This window comes from Athene noctua, chromosome 6 (genome assembly GCF_965140245.1).
Source record: "Athene noctua chromosome 6, bAthNoc1.hap1.1, whole genome shotgun sequence".
Taxonomy (NCBI): Eukaryota; Metazoa; Chordata; class Aves; order Strigiformes; family Strigidae; genus Athene; species Athene noctua.
In genome coordinates this window covers 23,529,305-23,547,923 of record NC_134042.1, presented here as the reverse complement: position 1 = coordinate 23,547,923, position 18,619 = coordinate 23,529,305, and the positions used below count along the sequence as shown (strand labels likewise).

At 38.3% G+C, this 18,619-nt stretch overlaps 1 protein-coding gene across 3 annotated transcripts in view; it reads right to left on the bottom strand.

Annotated features, from left to right (window-relative positions):
• Window positions 1-18,619, bottom strand: part of AKAP6 (A-kinase anchoring protein 6) — a 297,564-nt gene that overhangs the window by 37,510 nt on the left and 241,435 nt on the right. For all 3 annotated transcript variants that reach the window (XM_074909861.1, XM_074909863.1, XM_074909862.1), the window contains exon 11: window positions 16,260-16,484. In XM_074909861.1, the coding sequence (XP_074765962.1) occupies window positions 16,260-16,484 (225 nt within the window). The remainder of the gene's footprint in view (window positions 1-16,259; window positions 16,485-18,619) is intronic.

The following is an 18,619-nucleotide window of genomic DNA, read 5'->3' as shown; positions in this document are numbered from 1 at the left end:
AAGACAAAATGAAGATGGAACTGTTGTTATTTAATACAACAACCATGTGCAGAAATTAAAGAAAAATCTGAAAATGGAAGCTGCATCAAACTGTTACAACAATCAAACTGCAACTCGTAAAAAAAATGTAATTTGCCTTTTTATGTTTGATTTTTGGCTAGTTTTCAAAAGTGCTAATGTAAAACTTTTAAGTATCATGGCTAATGGCACTAATACATCAATAAAGGGAACACAGGAAACAATATGCTCGCAAATGTTGAGTAAAATGTAGTTTTCAGTGTTTTCTGTGAAATGGTAATGCCTTTTGGAACTTCTCTTGTCAGGGTGATGCATCCCTGTATTTTAAATTCCATTCTTACAGGATACATGGTGAAAATAAGAAATTCTGTTTCTGAATGAAAAAGAAAACCCAAAATTCCTTAAAAAATATTAGTAAAAAAGTAATTCCTCAAAATAAAAAAGCTAAATGACAAAGATAGGAAATGAATGATGACTTGTCATCTTTTAGAAAAATACTGCCAAACCTGTGTGCTTTTACTTATTTCAAGGTTAAAGGAAAATGTCACCTAATATGGGAACTCTACTCAGTTGCATACTGCGGGACTTAATCTATACTGAAGCTAAATATTCTATAAGTATGCAGTGAAGTGCAAAAAACAGCAATTGAAAAATGACATGATTAAATGGCACAACATGCAATCATTTGCTCTCAATTATATCAATGTATCTTCTTCATTTCAAGGAGTCAGGCAGAAATATTGTTTTTTAAATGCCTCTATTAAATTGGGCACCAATAATAAAATAGATGAGAGTCCTAATAAGCTCATTTACGTAACATACATCACACACCACAAAACTATTCTCTCCAAACGGGTTTGTTCATAGATTTGTCTCCTGGTTGTCACCAGTCTTGGCTATATTAAAAGATTTTAAAGACACAAGGATTGCAGACCATTCAGTGGAAAACCTTTGTACTTAACCCTTGAGAGATCTTTAATGCTAATTATGGAAAAAGTATTGATATAATATCTTTGCTGTCACATTTTATTACGATGATGGTCACAACAGAATCTGGGACTGACATTTTAGAAATATCATCTAACTGCAAGTCAGAAATACAGAATGACAGTTTGAAGTAGAGTATGACTTCTTTCAAAACAGTGAACTGGTTCACTTTATTTAAAAGCCCTACTTTTAATAGCATTACAACAACTAAATTGCTACACTGATCATAACTCTCTGTAACTCACTGCTTAACAAAGTGTTATGATATCTCTCTTACAAGCCTGAGCACAGTTCATTATATTCCTTGTGAACAGTGTGTGTTTCTATACATATTAAAAATGGCAATGAATTAAAAGTAAAATATATGTAATTTTTGTACTGCCTTCAAGAATCTACACAGGTGCTTACATTGTACATATAATCAAGTGCTTATATGAATTCATTAATTTCATTAGCATTAAAAATTTAAATGGGAATTTGTGTTTCTTTGCAATCAATAATGCAAATAAATGTATTATTTAAGTAACTATATTTATTTTAAATAAAATATTTATTTGTAAATAGCATTCTAAAAGTAGCCATGTTCTTTCCCATTTTTCTCTAGAATTACAATGTATGCATTAAAACCAGTAACAATCCAGAATAGATGCTTCTGGGCTCATTCTATAAAAGCTGCTATTATATCTGTATGACATTCTTTAATTTCTTTGTTCTATTCCTTATGCTCGTTTAAGTACTTCAAAATATTTGTTTGTAAGAATATAGCTCAATGGTCTGTTATTTAGCTCATATTCCCATGTAACTAGTAATACGTAATATACTTCTCTTCATAAATTAAAAACACTATTAAAATTCCAGACGTATAAAACAACATGAAGATTAAGTTACTATAAAAGAAACTATAATAGCTTACAGATTGCTTGTATCATTACTAAAGCGCTGGTATCTATTACAGTGTCTCCCTGGAATAAAGAATGCACTTTTGGCAATAATCTGTTAAAAAAGTGCCCATTATTGTTAAGATGCTCCTATCTTAGCTCTAAACTAGCATGCAATTACAGGAAGGTAACTTTTAAAAATAAAAGAAAACCAGTGTTGGATGTAAATGCATCTTCCCTACTGAAATACAAAATAGCTTTTCCAAGACTTATTTTTCTTGTGTTTCACACAGGGGATTAATTAGATTCATTTTCACGCTGAAATATTTTAGAGCTATTTATTACACACTGCAAAGTTGGGGTTAACTTGGTTCCAGGGGCTAAGCCAAGTCATTCAGACAGAGAAGCCAGACGTGATGGCAGGAAGATCCATTTTTGTAGTCTGGCACTGTTTGTGTTTATAAATGCCTTCAGTTCGTATCCTCTTTTCATTCAATTTGAGAAATTCTCTTTCCAGCAAAAAATATCCAAAGGAGAAATATTAAAAGTGGCATGATTTGCTAAGGTTTCATTTTTGTCACCAGAAAATACTAAAATAAAAGTAGAGAAAGCATCAGACAGGTAGGATAAATATCAGTGCTATGTTTTGCTTTTGTAATAATCCTGAAGCACACTACTCAAAAATTCATTTGCCTGTAGTGGACATGGCAAACTTGAATTTTTTTCTAGATCACCACACTGGGCAGTTTCAAATGAATGTGTGTGGAAATTCAAGAGATTAAATGACTTAAGGTACAGGTGGAAACTTTACAAAATCAAGTAAGTAATGAATTAGGCTCAACTTTATTTCTGGTTGGTGGAATTCACTTAGAATTACAGCTTAAAAGAAATCAAGATGTTTCTCAACATACATCACACATGAGATGCCAAGAAACCCCTTCCAATTGCCTAAAAATTTCAAGTATCAGAATTTCAGCTATCTTTAGTGAACAGTTAAAACTGTTAAAACTTTGTATCCTGCCTCAGAGCTAAATAGGAGGCTTTAAAAGAGAAATTTCCTTGCATGGATGTACATCAATACCTGTAACCTTCAGGCTGAGGTTCAGATGTTAATATTGTAGTTACTCCCTTTCGTAATCTCGTTCCCCAGCAGATGGTAAACATGCACTTTTGCTGTCCCTGTGCAAAGGGTCTGGTATATTCCAAAATATAGCAAGAGTTTACCCTGTTCTGGATTACAGGAAGAAAACATTCTGTAGTGCGTTGGTATTACCTCTTTATGGGAAAGCAGCAAACATAAAATAAATTAGATTAATCTTTTGAAGACTTTACGACAGGCAGGGTAATAGGAAAAAGAAAATAAACACATCTAATGAGTAAGGAAATAGGGATTTCCTTTGGCTTTTTTCTTGTGTCAGTGAAGCAAATTTAGCCTGGATTCAAAACTGTACAGCTTGAGCTGCTCTGGGGTAAACAGACGAAAATATATTATGATGCTTTCATGTGTATCTGTATGTGCACAAGGACAAGAAGCAGGCTTTTCTAGAAATGGTGTTCCTCATCTTATTTCAAAAAAGCAACACATCCTCAGAATGGATATGTCATTAAAACATTATGTTCATTCTTTTGCCATACCTGAATCATAAACATACACACAGACACATGTTTTGGTTTCAGCTCAAAGCAAAACTAAAAGTCCCCAACAAAAGAAGATACTTGCAGCAGAATCAACCAGAGCCAGGCAGCACTGCAATGAGGTAGGTTCACTCGTATATGAAGTAGGCCAGCCTGCCTCAGTATCTTACTCACATAAATAAGTTTTTGGCAAGTTTTCAAATAAGTACGTTAAGTTTTAAACGAACGTTAACCTGCCTCTTGTCCAAGTTAGGCAGACATGACTTTGACATGCACAGTTTAGTCCCAGGACTATGAGAAGGCTGGAATTAGAGGTAAGAACAGAGGCAGGTGATGTGGTCAAGATGAACCATGAATGGCACTCAGAAAGCCAAGGGCTGCCAAAAGCCAAATGTCTGGATGAGGTGACTGTTTCTGTATGATGGTCTTAGAGGCTCAGCGTTACTCCTATTATTGCACCTTCAACTGCCATTCTTCCATTGCCTGGACAACAGGACTGGGATAAGAAGACTGGATAGGATGAAAGCAGAGAGGGCACAAAACAGGCTTTCTTTCCTTCACTAAAGCTTAGACTGGAGACATAACAAAGTTCCTCTTATTGTGCCCAAAACATGAGTGTCACTGTGATAAAGGGAAAGGTGGTGCACTACAAATGATATTGCATCATCAGCTGTTGGTGAAATGTACTAAAAATCCATCAGATTAGAGGCCAGGCCTTTAGTTTTATTCTGAGGCGAGGAAATGCAGCACTTTCCTAACAGACTAGTAAAGCAATCATCCTGCAAAGGACAGGAATCCACATACATCTTTTTTTTTTTTCCATTGACTATGCAGCAAGCATAATCTAACCCACTCTGTTGTCTCTAGTAATACTTTGCCAGTCTGAAAATCCCATTCCTGACTGACATGTCATACTTGTTATACATAATATACCTGATAAGGATTGCAATAACACTTCAGAATGTATACTGAAGACCTGTTCTTTTTACACTCATATTCTTACTCATACTGAATTTCCCTTTACCCTGCAAAAAATTCTACTAAAATCAATGGGTTTTGTGGCAGTAAAGGTACTAATTACTAATTACTACTACCACTTTTGTGGTAGTAAAGGTACTAATTTGTGTAAAGGTACTAATACAGTCTATAATACTATTCCACATTGGGACTACGATCTATTAACTTACTTGCAAGGATGAAACTTGGGAAACCTGTCCAGTACTGAAACCAAAATTAGGCGTCTACTATGTCAATGATCCACCAATTAAAGAAGAACCTTGTTAGTAGGATTTAATGGCTCCAAAGAACACTATTCAGTCAATAAGCCTCTAATATCAGAGAGATTCACACCTGAAAATGGAATCCTATGGCTCCAAAGGGGCAATTATAGACAATCAAATAAATCGTATAACCACATGCAGTAGTGCAACATGGACCTTAATGGAGACAGTACAGTGAAATTTTGTTAACAGTCTTATATTTGCAGTCCACACTGTACTTGTTTTTCTATGTTACCACTAACAAAGGAAATGAAGCTTAGAGGCCAGCCAAAGTGCCAGCCCTTGCACTGTAAATTATTGCAAGTCAGTTGGTCTATTTTTAGGGGAAATATTTATTTTTCTTTTTCTTTTGTCACCTTTTGCTTTCTTCCCATTTTCCTTTTTCGTTTCCAGGTTGATAGTAGCAGAAGAGAAAGATTCTGGTTTTGCAGTAAATAGGTCTTCAAAGCAATAGTAGAACAATAAGCAGTCACATTTCCAAGGAGTTTTTTGGGTGGGTCAAAAGAAGAAAATCAATTATATCTTGAATAATGAAAATAGTAAGTGATGGAATAGAGAATGTTCTCTCAAAAGAAGCCAAATCAGCTATTTTCACTTCTACACATCTCACTCTTCAAGAGACCATGTCTGAGAGGGGAAATACAGCCCAAAGTCTGCAGATGTCATTGATATAAAAGGTTTGGGAAAGGAACTTTTTGTCAGTTTGTCACTATGAAATTGCAAGTTTTACTTTGTAATGGCCACTTTGGGACAGCTTTCTCTGTAAGACAGGGCACCTTCTGTGTTAGTCCGCTTGAGTCAGACCCCAAGACTTACAAGACTACTCATGACATGAGAATTAAATGTGAGACCATCCCAAGTACAGCAAGAAAGACAGGAACAAGCGCCCCATTGCCTCCTTCTCACCAGCTCCAGTTAACAGGATGGCACTGGTTCAAATATTGCACATTCAGGAGGGCTGAGAGAGAAATTCAGGATCAACTTTTCTGGAAAAGAAATAAGCCCATAGTTAGTATGGGAGAACCTCACAGATATTAGCAGTAAATATTTCTGAGCTGGGATTGCAGTTGCCTCAACATCTTCAAGTCCCTCAGGTCTTAAAGACATTCCTCATGATTCCTTGAGTGGGATTGATCTGAGCTAATGGAGAACTTGATGCTTGAGCTAGTCATTTAGAAGCAGGTATTCTGAGGTACAGTACATCTTCACTGTAGTCAGATGCCTGAAACAGGACAGATTAATTGCATCCCCAAAGTGCTTCCCCCCCCAATTACTATAAAAGAAGCTCAGACAAGATCTCTGCACTGTCACTATCTAAAGCTAGCCTGTTTTAAAAAACCTCTACCATATGGCTATGCTGTCTGCAGGGTAATCATCTTGGTATACCAGAAATAAGGGGACAGTACATAAAACAGAGCGAGGAAGAAAGCAAAATATTAATTGGTAGCCTAAAAATAGTCACTAAGTTATTCTCTCCTCCACAAAAGGATTCAGCATATTGCTATATCTGAGCTCTGCTGAACTCAGGACTCTTACTGTTATTGCAGCAACCTCCATCCCACACCCCAATCTTAGTCCAGAAGCCCCTTGCCACTGCTGAATCAGAACTGCATGCAGATATTTCATGATAGCTCTGAGGAACCCTACAGCATGTCAGATCTCACCATCCCTGGTGGCTAGATCTTCTGTGTCCCTTTCCCCCAGCAAAGGGAGCCCTTGTGCGGCAAAATGGTTTTAGACAACCAGGTAGTTTTTATGATTAATTTTGAGATTTTGATTAATTAAAATCTAAGTAACAATTAAAAAAAAATCTCAGAAAATTCACAGTTCAAACTTCACAGTCCAAATGGGATGATGGAATGAAAGCTGCTATCTCAGATGGGATATTTAATTCTAAATGAGAACTGTAAATTGTATTAGTGTTGCCTTAATAGGGAGAGCTTATTGAAACACAAATTGAACATTCTTTCAGTAAGTAATAAGTATATTAAATCAACATTTGAGATAATTTGAGATACATTTGAGTATATTAAGTATTTGAATACTCTGTGTGTATGTATATAGATAGTATTCAGCATCGATATCTGAGTATATTGAAATCAAAATAGAGCTATAAAACCATGTATTGTATTAGGGCCAAAGCCCCCACATTTTTGGCAAAAAATATGTAGAGCTGCTTTACTATAAAGAGGTGGCTTCTCATTTATTGATGTACAGAAGTGCTGCTTTGGGATGGTGAGTCCTGTGAGTTTACTTCAAACCATTTTAGGTGGCATCAGGCTACATCTGACTTTTGAATCCTACCTGTTTTTCATAAGATTTAATACTGTATGCCTTCTCATTTGTTAAAATTTAATCCAAACAAAATTTGAGTAAACATTTCTTCATCTGTGAAAAGATTTAGGGCTCTAAAGTCACACTCTTTCTGAGAAATTTATTAAAATTATTACAATTTTTTTTTTATCATCTTAGAGGTATAAAAAGGATTAAATCCTGCTTGACTTCTTTTGGACTTTCTATTGGAAACTGGTTTGCATATTGTTGTTACATGCATATTGAATTTCTGTAATTCTTTGCAGCTCTGCCAGGAACATCATCCCAAAAATTGTAAAGGATCCAAAATGCAGCATCAAAAGCAATTCCTGGCACCTGTAGGAACAGCCAGCACTTTTCTCCAGTCTCTGAGTCTCCAAACCTTTACTCAAAGTTAATATTTTCTTCAATTTTAGTTTAGCCATAATCTTATATGCTCCCAAACTCATTTGTGTTTTGATAGAATTATGTTTAACAGAATTGTTTGCAAGATGCACAGCACTGACTCTTATGCGAACTTTTCAGTTAAAATCAAAAGCATTGTCATTAACTGATGGATTATTAATTACCAATGCAACCTAAATTGTTTAATCAGAAAGTTCAGTTGCTTTAGGCACTGGAGAAATAAAAGATGGTGCTGAGAAATACTCTTTTTTTAAAATGACATTGCATCATCTGGTACACTCAGTCACAATTTTAGTGGAAGATGAAAACATACACTTCAGAGTGAGTCCAATCTTTAGAAATAGTTACAAGTGTCAGATAATTTACACTGTTTACAAGGCAAACAGAAATTTCTACAAATACCACTAGCTATGGAATTCAATAGACCTTTAGAAATATTAAATAAGAAACATTTCCAAGACTACCAAAAGACTACAAAGCCTTGTACAGTCCACTGACTTATCTGCTCCTGTTGTTTCACATGGGCACTGGTGATATAGCCAGGACCAGTCTGAGGAGTATCCAGGATTACTGAGCCCTGGAAGCAGTGGCAACAGACCATGGGACTTGCTTTGAGAAACCTGGTATACTGGGGGCTGACAGGGTCTATCTGTCAGAGAAGGGGAAGAGCATCTTTGATCATAGGTTTGCCAAGCTGGTGAAAAGGGCTTTAAACTAAAGTTGCCAGAGGAGTGGAACCTCGATCCATCCCACTCCTACCAGCTTGATGCCAGTGCCAGCAACAGATGCCCAGAGCCTGGAGAGGGTTCATAGGTCAGCAGAAGAGTACCTGAAGAGCAGCACAGAGGAATTCCAACCACTTAGTCAGCTTCACTGGAGGTCCAACTTAAGTGCCTCTATGCAAATGCATGTAGCATGGGGAATAAACAAGAGGAGCTAGAGATGTGCACACGCCTGCAGGGCTATGATCTTATTGGCATCATGGAGATGGGGTGGAATGGCTCCTACGACTGGTGTGTTGGAATGGAAGGGTACAGGGTCTTCAGGAAGGAAAGGCAGGGGAGATGAGGAGGGTGTGTTACCCTCTATGTCAATGACCAGCCAGAGTGCATGGAACTCTGCCTGGGGATGGATGAGGAGCTGATCAAGAGTTTATGGGTCAGGATTAAATGGAGGGCAGGGACAGGTGACATTATAGTGGGGCTCTGCTACAGGCCACCCAGGAAGACCAAGCAGATGAGGCCTTCTATAGACAGATGGGAGCAGCCTCACATTCACAAGTTCTGGTCCTCATGGGGGACTTCAACCATCCCAATATCTGTTGGAGGGGCAACACTTCAGTGCATAAGCAATCCAGGAGGTACCTGGAATGAGTTGACAACTTCCTTCTCCAAGTGCTGAAGGAGCTAATGAGGAGAGGTGCTATGTTGGACCTTGTTCTCACCAACAGGGAGGGGCTGGTGGGCACTGTGGAGCTTGGTTTCAGTGGCCATGAAATAGTGTAGTTCAAGATCCTTAGGGCAGCGAGAAGAACACACATCAAGCTCGTTATCTTGGACTCCAGGAGGTAAACTTTGGCCACTTCAGGGATCTGCTTGGCAGCATAACATTGGATAAAGCCCTGGAGGGAAGAGGGGCCCAAAGAAGATGGTTAATATTCAAGGGTCACCTCCGTCAAGCTCAGGAGCAATGTATCCTGACAAAGAGGAAGTCAGGTAAGAACATCAGGAGATCTGCATGGATGACAATTGGAAAAAGGAAGCCTACAGAGAGGGGAAGCAAGGACAGGTAGCCTGGAAGGAATACAGAGAAATTGTCTGAGAAGCCAGGGTTCAGGTTAAGAAAGCTAAAGCCCTGACAGAATTAAATCTGGTCAGGGACATCAAGGGTGACAAGAAAAGCTTCTATAGGTATGTCGGTGATAAAAGGAAGACTAGGGAAAATGCAGGCTCTCTCTGGAAGGAAACAGGACCTTGTTACCTGCACACAGAGAAGGCTGAGGTACTCAATGACATTTTTGTCTGTCTCCACTGGCAAGTGCTCCAGCCACATCACCCAAGACACAGAAGGCAAAGGCAGGGACTCCAAGAATGAAGAACCACCTACTGTAGGAGAAGATCAGGTTCAAGACCATCTAAAGAACCTGAAGGTGCACAAGTCCATGGGACCTGATAAAAGGCATCTGTGGGTCTTGAAGGAACTGGTAGATGAAGTGGCTAAGCCACTATCCATTATATTTGAGAAGCCATGGCAGTACGGTGAAGTTCCTTCTGACTGGGAAAGGGGAAACATAACCCCCATTTCTAAAAAGGGAAAAAAGGAAGACCTAGGGAACTACAGACCAGTCGGTCTCACCTCTGTGCCCAGCAAGACCATGGAGCAGATCCTCCTGGAAGCTATGCTAGGACACATGGAAAATAAGAAGGTGACACTCAACATGGCTTCACTAAGGGCAAATTGTGCCTGACAAATTTGGTGGCCTTCTACAATGGGGTTACAGCATTAGTGGATAAGGGAAGATCAGCTGATGTCATCTCCATGGACTTGTGCAAAGCATCTGACACTGTCATGCATGAAATCCTGGTCTCTAAATTGGAGAGACATGGGTTTGATGGATGGACCACTCGGTGGGTAAGGAATTGACTGAACAGTTGCACTCAAAGAGTTGCGATCAACAGCTCGATGTCCAACTGGAGAGCAGTGACAAGTGGCATTCCTCAGGGGTCGGTGTTGGGACCAGCACTTGTTTAACACCTTTGCTGGAGACACGGACAGGGGGACTGAGTGAACCCTCTGCGAGTTTGCCAACGGCACCAAGCTGTGTGGTGTGGTCACACACTGGAGGGAAGGGATGAGCCATCCAGAGGGACCTGGACAGGCTGGAGAGGTGGGACAGTGCAAATCTCCTGAAGTTCATCAAGGCCAAGTGCAAGGTCCTGCACATGGGTCAGGGCAATCCCAAGCACAAATACAGTCTGGATGATAAGTGGATTGAGAGAAGCCCTATGGAGAAGGTATTGGGGGTACTGGTGAATGGAAAACTGAATATGAGCTAGCAATCTGCTCCCACAGCCCAGAAAGCAAATTGTACCATAGGCTGCATCAAGACAAGTGTGACCAGCAGATTGAGGGAGGTGATTCCCCACCTCTAGTCTGCTGTTGTGAGACCCCACCTGGAGTACTCTGTCCAGCTCTGGGGACCCCAGCATAAGAAGGACATGGACCTGATCAAAAGGGTCTAGAGGAGGCCACAAAGATGATCAGGGGGCTGGAGCACCTCCCCTATGAGGACAGGCTGAGAGAACTGGGGTTGTTCGCCTGGAGAAGAGAAGGCTCCAGGGAGACGTCACAGAGGTTTTCCAGTCCTTAAAGGGGGCCTACAGAAAGATGGGAAGGGTATCTATATATCAGAGAGTGTAGGGATAGGATGAGAAGTGATGGTTTTAAACTGAAAGAGGGTAGATTTAGATTAGATGTAAGGAAGAAATTCTTCACTGTGAGGGTGGTGAGGCCCTGGCACAGGTTGCCCAGAGAGGCTGTGGCTGCCCCCTCCCTGGCAGTGTTCAAGGCCAGGTTGGACAGGGCTGTGAGCAACCTGGGCTAGTGGAAGGTGTCCCTGACCATGGCAGGGGGCTTGGAACTAGATGATCTTTAAGGTCCCTTTCAACCCAAACCATTCTATAATTCTATGATTCCAAAATTTTTTGGTATGAATAAACAGTCTGATTTCTCTAATGAATATATTGACTGAAGTCAGGGAGAACCACAAGCTTTCAGTATTGCTGAAAATCAGTACTTTTTTTTTAAAGGCCCAAATAAAAATTTAGGAGACAGGTATGATGATATACATAGCATGTTGCTTATTGCTTCAAATAAAACCAGATCAGAAAACTACATGAAATGTAACGTTATTGTTGCCAAAGAACACCATTTAGCCAAAAACCTCTGCTAAAATCCTGTTCTGAACAGGACAATTCTGTTTGCCCTCCAAACCAAGTCTGGAGGGGAAGGAGAACATGATCCTTTATAAATCTTGCTACCCAAAGCAATAGAGACTCTCCCAGTTTTACCTGACTGAGAAGGGATACTGCGATGGACAGATATTAGCAAGTCCAAGCTTGTTCTTGAGTAGCAGGCCTGTGAGCCAAAGCCGTAACAACTTTTGATGCTGATTGGCCATTTTTCTATATTGAACACTTAAAGTCATAAGTTTTACTGCAAGTGACAAAAATATCTGACTAATTCTTTAGGCTCCCTTGCTGTCTTTTGGAGGGCATTTTGCATAGAAAACTGCATGCTTTTTGAAGTCCCAGAGACATAAAAGCAAATGTGGCAGAACACTTCTATTTACAAGCCAACAAGCACACAAATCTTTGGCTAGACCTTACTCAAACGAAATTCACTAAAACTTTCATGAAAGAATGTGAATTCTTTTTATTATTGCTCCTCATTCTTTCCTGCTTCAAATCTCTCCTGACCCACAAAATTGCCATACATCATTAGGTTAGGAAATCAGTTGTGCCAATTATTAGTCTCATGACATTAGGTCTTTCAGCTGCTAGAATTATGTGTTTACCTGAGAATCTTGTATTTCATTTAAAAAGTATGTTTCTGGTTCTGGTCCTCATCATTTCAGTGAAAAGCTAGAAAACATGAACTCGAGGGACTCAAAAGGCGGAATAGAAATAAAAAGGATGAATAAATAAAATGTATGCTCGTAGTTATGAAGATCTCATTAATTTTAAGTAAATCTCCTCATTTTCTTAGTCCAAATTCATGGGGTTTTCATGTTGCAACAGAAGAAAACCAAGCAGGAGTAAGACATCCGTGCTTCCGCCTTCACAGCTGGGCAACTTGTGTTCACTCTTTCCCCCTTCTCAACAGGACCCAGAGTTAGGCTACACTTGGAAGCTCACTTGAAGCTGCTGTGGAATGGTCAGCAAGTGTCGCATAGGCTGAAGCAAAGTTTGTGCCTCTCCTTTGTAACTAACTATGAAAACGTTTGAGGCAGCCATGAGCATTGAAAGATGGTGGAATTAGTAGCAAAATGGCTCTGCAGACTGGCCGTATGTTATGAACCCCAGATCGCTGGGCTGACCAAAGTATGCCATATAATTTCCACAAAACCAAGAAATACTGGACCTTACATAAGCTGGGTAATAACCTTAACTAATAATATTCTAGTAATTCTAGTATCTAAATATGCTAATATTAATGGAAAAAAAAAAAAAGACATTCAAACATACTCAGCAGGATTTGAACTTTGAATATAAAAAAGAAACAGCAGTAAATGCAAGGAAACAGTCTCTTTACATCACATATGAAAATGAAATGTACTGGAAAGTAACCTAGAGGAAGGAAGGAAGGGTGCCGCGAGATTAGCACCAAAGATTTGGGGACACTGTAGCTGGGTTCTACCCCAACATAGTGACTTTCTGTGAAAACCTGAAAAAGTCACTCAACCTCCATGCATGTTATTTCCCTCATTTCTAAAAAGGTTTAGTGGGGTTTAATTCATTAATGTTTGTACAGCATGTACAGCTCCTTGACTAGATAGTACTGTAGAAATGCTAAGTATTATTATTCCACAGAAATATCCCAAAAGAAAAGTAATGCAGTACTACATTCTTTAATAAAAGAACACTTAAATTAATATGACATGATTTTTTATAAAAGAAAACAGAGAAGTCAAAATAATTTCCTACTAGTGAATTTAACAATCCCTCCTCCCACCACATTGTTCTCATCTTGTGTCCCAGCTGCATGTGAACTATAGATTCAATTCGTCCTCCAATTGCAAAATGAAAGGAAAACACCTGAAAAATCAAATAACTCTTTTTCCTAAGGCATAACTGTAATTTAAAACATAACATTATAGAATAAAAATCAATGGCATCGTTGAGTTTATTTTATTAAAAATGTTTCTCTGTGTACAGTGGCTATGTGTATAATCAGGATGGTGCAGCACAATAAATTTCCATTAAGAAACAATGATTTACTTACCACAGTGAAAGCAGTAATAAGGTTAAACTCTTAAGTTAAGTGGAAAGTAAGTCAAACTAAACCCCAGCAGGTTTCCTACTAGTGGCATAGCTAATGTTTTTGAAAATGTTCTAAATGTTCTTTCTCAAATATATGTATTATACATTGCAGTATTGTTAATTATATCCATTTTCTCTTTTATACACTTCCCCAGGAGATCAGTGAAGAATGGAAAACTTACTTATAGTGGATTTCAGATTTAATGAGACAAAGATGGTTTAATATATATGACAAAGTGATGTGCTCTCACCGTATTTGATAGGTAATTATTTTTTATACTCTAATGGCTACCATTTTGAAAATAATTAATGCATTATTTATGTAATTAATAGATAATCAACTGAGTAATGAAATACTCTGGTTACATCATTGTGAGTGGTACTATCCTGTTTAACATCTCTACTGCTCCTGACATGACATCATGTCGTATATATATGAAAAGATTTCATTTGAGAGATTTATGCACATACCAAATACGTAAGTAACATTGCTATGGTATTTCTGTTCATATGTGTGTGTGTATATATATATATATATATATATATATATATATATAAAAGTCTTAGCTATATATATAAATGTATATTTAAGAACCACTTTGTCTGAAATTAGATTTTTGAATCCATAGTTATGTATTTAAATAAATTACATCATATTCCACAGAAACAAAAAAGCATGAGCGTTTCCTACGGAAAACATGGATCTACTGCTGTGAAGTTTTGCAGGTCTATCAACAGTCCTTCATAACCACTAGCTTTGAAGTTTGCTGATAGAACAAATAGAATCAGCATGATTTTTTTCCCCATTAGCAGAAGACCACAAGTCATTAAAAAAAAAAAAAAAAAAGTAATGAAAATACTTAAAAATGTATTCAAATGGACATACTCAGTATCATGGAAAAAACCCTACCAACTTTATCTACATTGACATAACTTTCTCACTAACCCTCATGATTGGAAAAGGAAGAGATAAGGAATGACTAATTGGGAAGACAGTCACTTTACTGCTATTGTTTTCTTGAACACTTTATCAAAAAGTATGTTTAGAAGTTTTAGAAGTTCACAAGTTTAGAGTCAGTTGAACAGGAGCCAGCAGTGTGCCCAGGTGGCCAAGAAGGCCAATGGCATCTTGGCTTGTGTCAGCAATAGCGTGGCCAGCAGGGACAGGGAAGGGATCTTGCCCCTGTACTCGGCACTGGTGAGGCCGCCCCTCGATTCCTGTGTTCAGTTTTGGGCCCCTCACTACAAAAAGGACATTGAATGACTCGAGCATGTCCAGAGAAGGGCAACGGAGCTGGTGCAGGGTCTGGAGCACAGGTCTGATGGGGAGCGGCTGAGGGAACTGGGGGTGTTTAGTCTGGAGAAGAGGAGGCTGAGGGGAGACCTCATCGCCCTCTACAGCTACCTGAAAGGAGGGTGCAGAGAGCTGGGGATGAGTCTCTTGAACCCATTACAAGGAATAGGACAAGAGGGAATGGCCTCAAGTTGCACCAGGGAAGGTTTAGACTGGATATCAGGAGGAAGCATTTCTTTACAGAACGGGTTGTTACGCATTGGAATGGGCTGCCCAGGGAGGTGGTGGAGTCCCCAGCCTTGGAGGTGTTTAAGAGTCAGGTCGACATAGCGCGCTGAGGGATCTGGTGGAGCTGGGAGCTGTCAGTGTTAGGTCAATGGTTGGACTGGATGATCTTCAAGGTCTTTTCCACCCTAGACGATTCTGTGATTCTGCAAAGTGTTTGCAACATGCCCTTTGAGAAGATTATTTAATAAATTGTCCCTCACCTTAAGAGTAGTGTTGCACTAGACACCCTGATGTACTAGTGGACGAGAAAAACTTCACCTCTCAAGCTCAACAACTACTCGTGATTCCTTTTTTATTCTTTGGTCAAAGATAGCTTGCAGAGTAAAATGACCTGTAATGATGACTCAGGTGAGGGTTTATTTAAAAGTGATAGCTATAAACAGGAGAAAATTGCATGGTTCTACCAGGTTTGTTTGCTAACTTAATAGCCCTCTTTCCTAAACAGTCCCACTGCTTTTGGGGAATGGAACAAAACGTACAACCTCCATTAAGTCAGTTGTAAAGCTGCGTGCTGGTCTTCAGTTGAAGGAGCCTATCCATCTGAATATAGCATTGTGACTACAATTCTTTCCCCTCCCTTCCATAATCTTCAGGTTTAGGCTTAAAATGTGGCCTAGATTAATGCAAATCTCATAGTGTACATGTCTTTTTACATAATTCACCACAAACTTGAATGTTTTCTCATGTACGTCAAATTTATATCTCTGTGAATGTGACCTCAAATAGGCTACTCCTGACTCATGTGCAGAGAAATAGGCTATTAAACTGATGGTCACAGAACGCATTTAATTAACTGATGTAGGCAGTGAAGTTCAGAGTGAAACTTTTCGTGACAAAACTCAGCTTTATGGTGAAGTAAAATGAAAGAATACTATTGCTTTTCCAATTGTGGTGTGATTAGCCCTCTAAAACTCTCTCCTGCAAAAAGTCTAAGGAATAAATATTATTGTAAAGGTTCAATAAAATCAACATGAATGAGAACAAAGTACATAAATGAAGGTGAAAATATGAATATATGATTACATATGTACATGCATTGCATTATGTTGTATAAGATAAATATTTTATCCCACCATAAAGAGGAGTCTCTCTATGGAAACTATGATTGTTTTTTTATTACCTTAAAATATTGCAGTTGTTTCTCAGCATTCATTGTTCCTTCATTTTCTTGTCTCAGACAGGAATTGAAGATGAAAAGCTCTGTATCTCTCAGCCACCCTTTCAGCTCTTTGATCCTGACCTCCAGCTGCCTTACCAGGCTGCCGCTTTCAGGCGAGAGCAGGTCACGTGGACCTAACCCACTGTGCCCTACCATTGTGTCTTGGATCTTCTCTCCTAGGGTTTTCTAATGCATCAGATAAAGAAAACATAGATTAGTCTTATGTACCAAAACATATACAGGTTAACATGCAACAAGAAGCATCTGTTAGATGACTAGAGATGTGGGTTTTTTTAATAATTACTACTAATATCAATCAATTTCATCCTTTGTTTCCTTGTTTCAATCAATTTCATTTTTTGTATCCTTGTTTCTCACTTATGCTGTTCTCTCTGGGTCAGTGACTTTGCTGGAAGCATGATAAATCAATGTTTATTAAGAGCAACTATGGGCAGAGGAGACAAAATGGTACATAACTTTTTTAAGTAGTTACTCTACAGAATTTGTTCGTGGCTTTAGACACTTGTGACCGTGAGAGTTACCAGTTTCTAGGCAGCAACAGAAAATATGACAAACAAACTCTTCACCAAACTCCAAGGTACCATCTAAGTTTTTTGGGAAACACTGAAATGTTTTCTGAGGTATGAACTGTAAGGTCACAGTTTCCAGACTTGTAGTCCTGAGGTTGTATACAGGAGCAGTTAGGTTACAAAACAGCTGGTTTGCCTTTAAAGGTGGATGAACTCCTTCAGATGCCAATAAACTAGAAATTACAAAGCTTCAATGTTCCTGAACATCAAGCCAATTATTTAGGCAACTAAATTTGGATTTAAGTTCTCCACATTAAGCATCCACTTTGAAAATAATGGACCAGAATAAACATTCACCTCTGATCACTAATGAAACTAATTTTCTACAGCTTTTCAAAGTCCTATTTCTAATAAAAGACCACTGAATAACATTTTGATAGTGGATGCTGTGAGCTTAATGAATATTCTGAAGAGGCCAGGGATAGAAAGTTACCTTCCTTTTCAGTATTTTGAAAGGCAATCCTTTAGCATCACAAGGGAGATATGCTGTTGCCTGCTTCTTCTATGCCAAGCAGTATTTTATCTGACCTATAAGAGGCTGTCAGGCTGACACTTATTATAAGCACTAGATCTGTGTTAGTGATTGTAGAATATTGAATATACACTGACAATCACATTCAATAACCTTTTAAACTGATAATTAGCAGTGGTTAATTGTTGTAACATGAAGATACAGTTTTAGGTGACCCAAAACAGCTGTCTGTTGAAAATACATGCTTTAGAAAGTTACTGGGATATAATTTATAACAATGAAGTGAGCTTCCAAAATTAAGCTTTAAAACACAAATAAAACGAGACCAACAGACATTAATCTACTATGCGGCATTCTGTGAATAACATCTTTTGGAGATCATAACTGAAAAACATGCTTTCTTGGCAACACCCTTCTATTTTCATGGTGCAAATATTGATAATTTGAAGACCCTCAGTGGAATCCAGCGCGAGCTATTGTTTTTATGCTGTAACAAAAGTAGCAGCAGGAGGTGAAATCAATGCCCTTGGAGGGTAGGGTCACAAAAAAGAATTTATAGCCACTTTTTTGTTCTGGAACAGTTTGCAATCATAAATTCTTCATAAACAGAATACTTCAGAGAATGGTCCGTCTTCATAAATATACGACAGAGGACATCAATTTCATTTAATTCACAATTTGTGTCAGCACAGCAGATGCCAATGCCTGCCTTGATAGGGTTGTTTAATATGCAATTGAGACAGAGTAATATTCAGCACAGGGGACAAAATTTCACAGATTAAACTGTACGCACCACTGACATTTCATTCTAATGTATTTCCATTCCACACTGTTCACCTTAGATGAAAGTAATATTAAAAACCATATCCCTCTATTTTACCATTGTTAGAAGTTAAAATCCTTGTCTTTAATTTTTTTCATGCCAATTAAAACGTAATCATGCCAATTAAAACAGTATGCCTAGTGCTGTTAGTTTCTGCAGAGGTTTTTATTAAATTAAACAAAACTCTATCAAACTCTGCTTATTATTCATGAAATTGCGTTTAGCAGGAAAACTATAATAGTTATATTTTATTTTTCTGTAAATGCTGAAATTAATGGCAAAACTTAATCCAGAGGTATATTTAGATTTTAACATACTGAGAAGTGGAGGGCTTTAATTATTTTTAAGACAGAGTTTTTCTAGATTTTTAGAATGATGATCAGTTACTTATCTCACAGTTTTATATCCTACCAGATCTATAACCTGTGCCACTGAA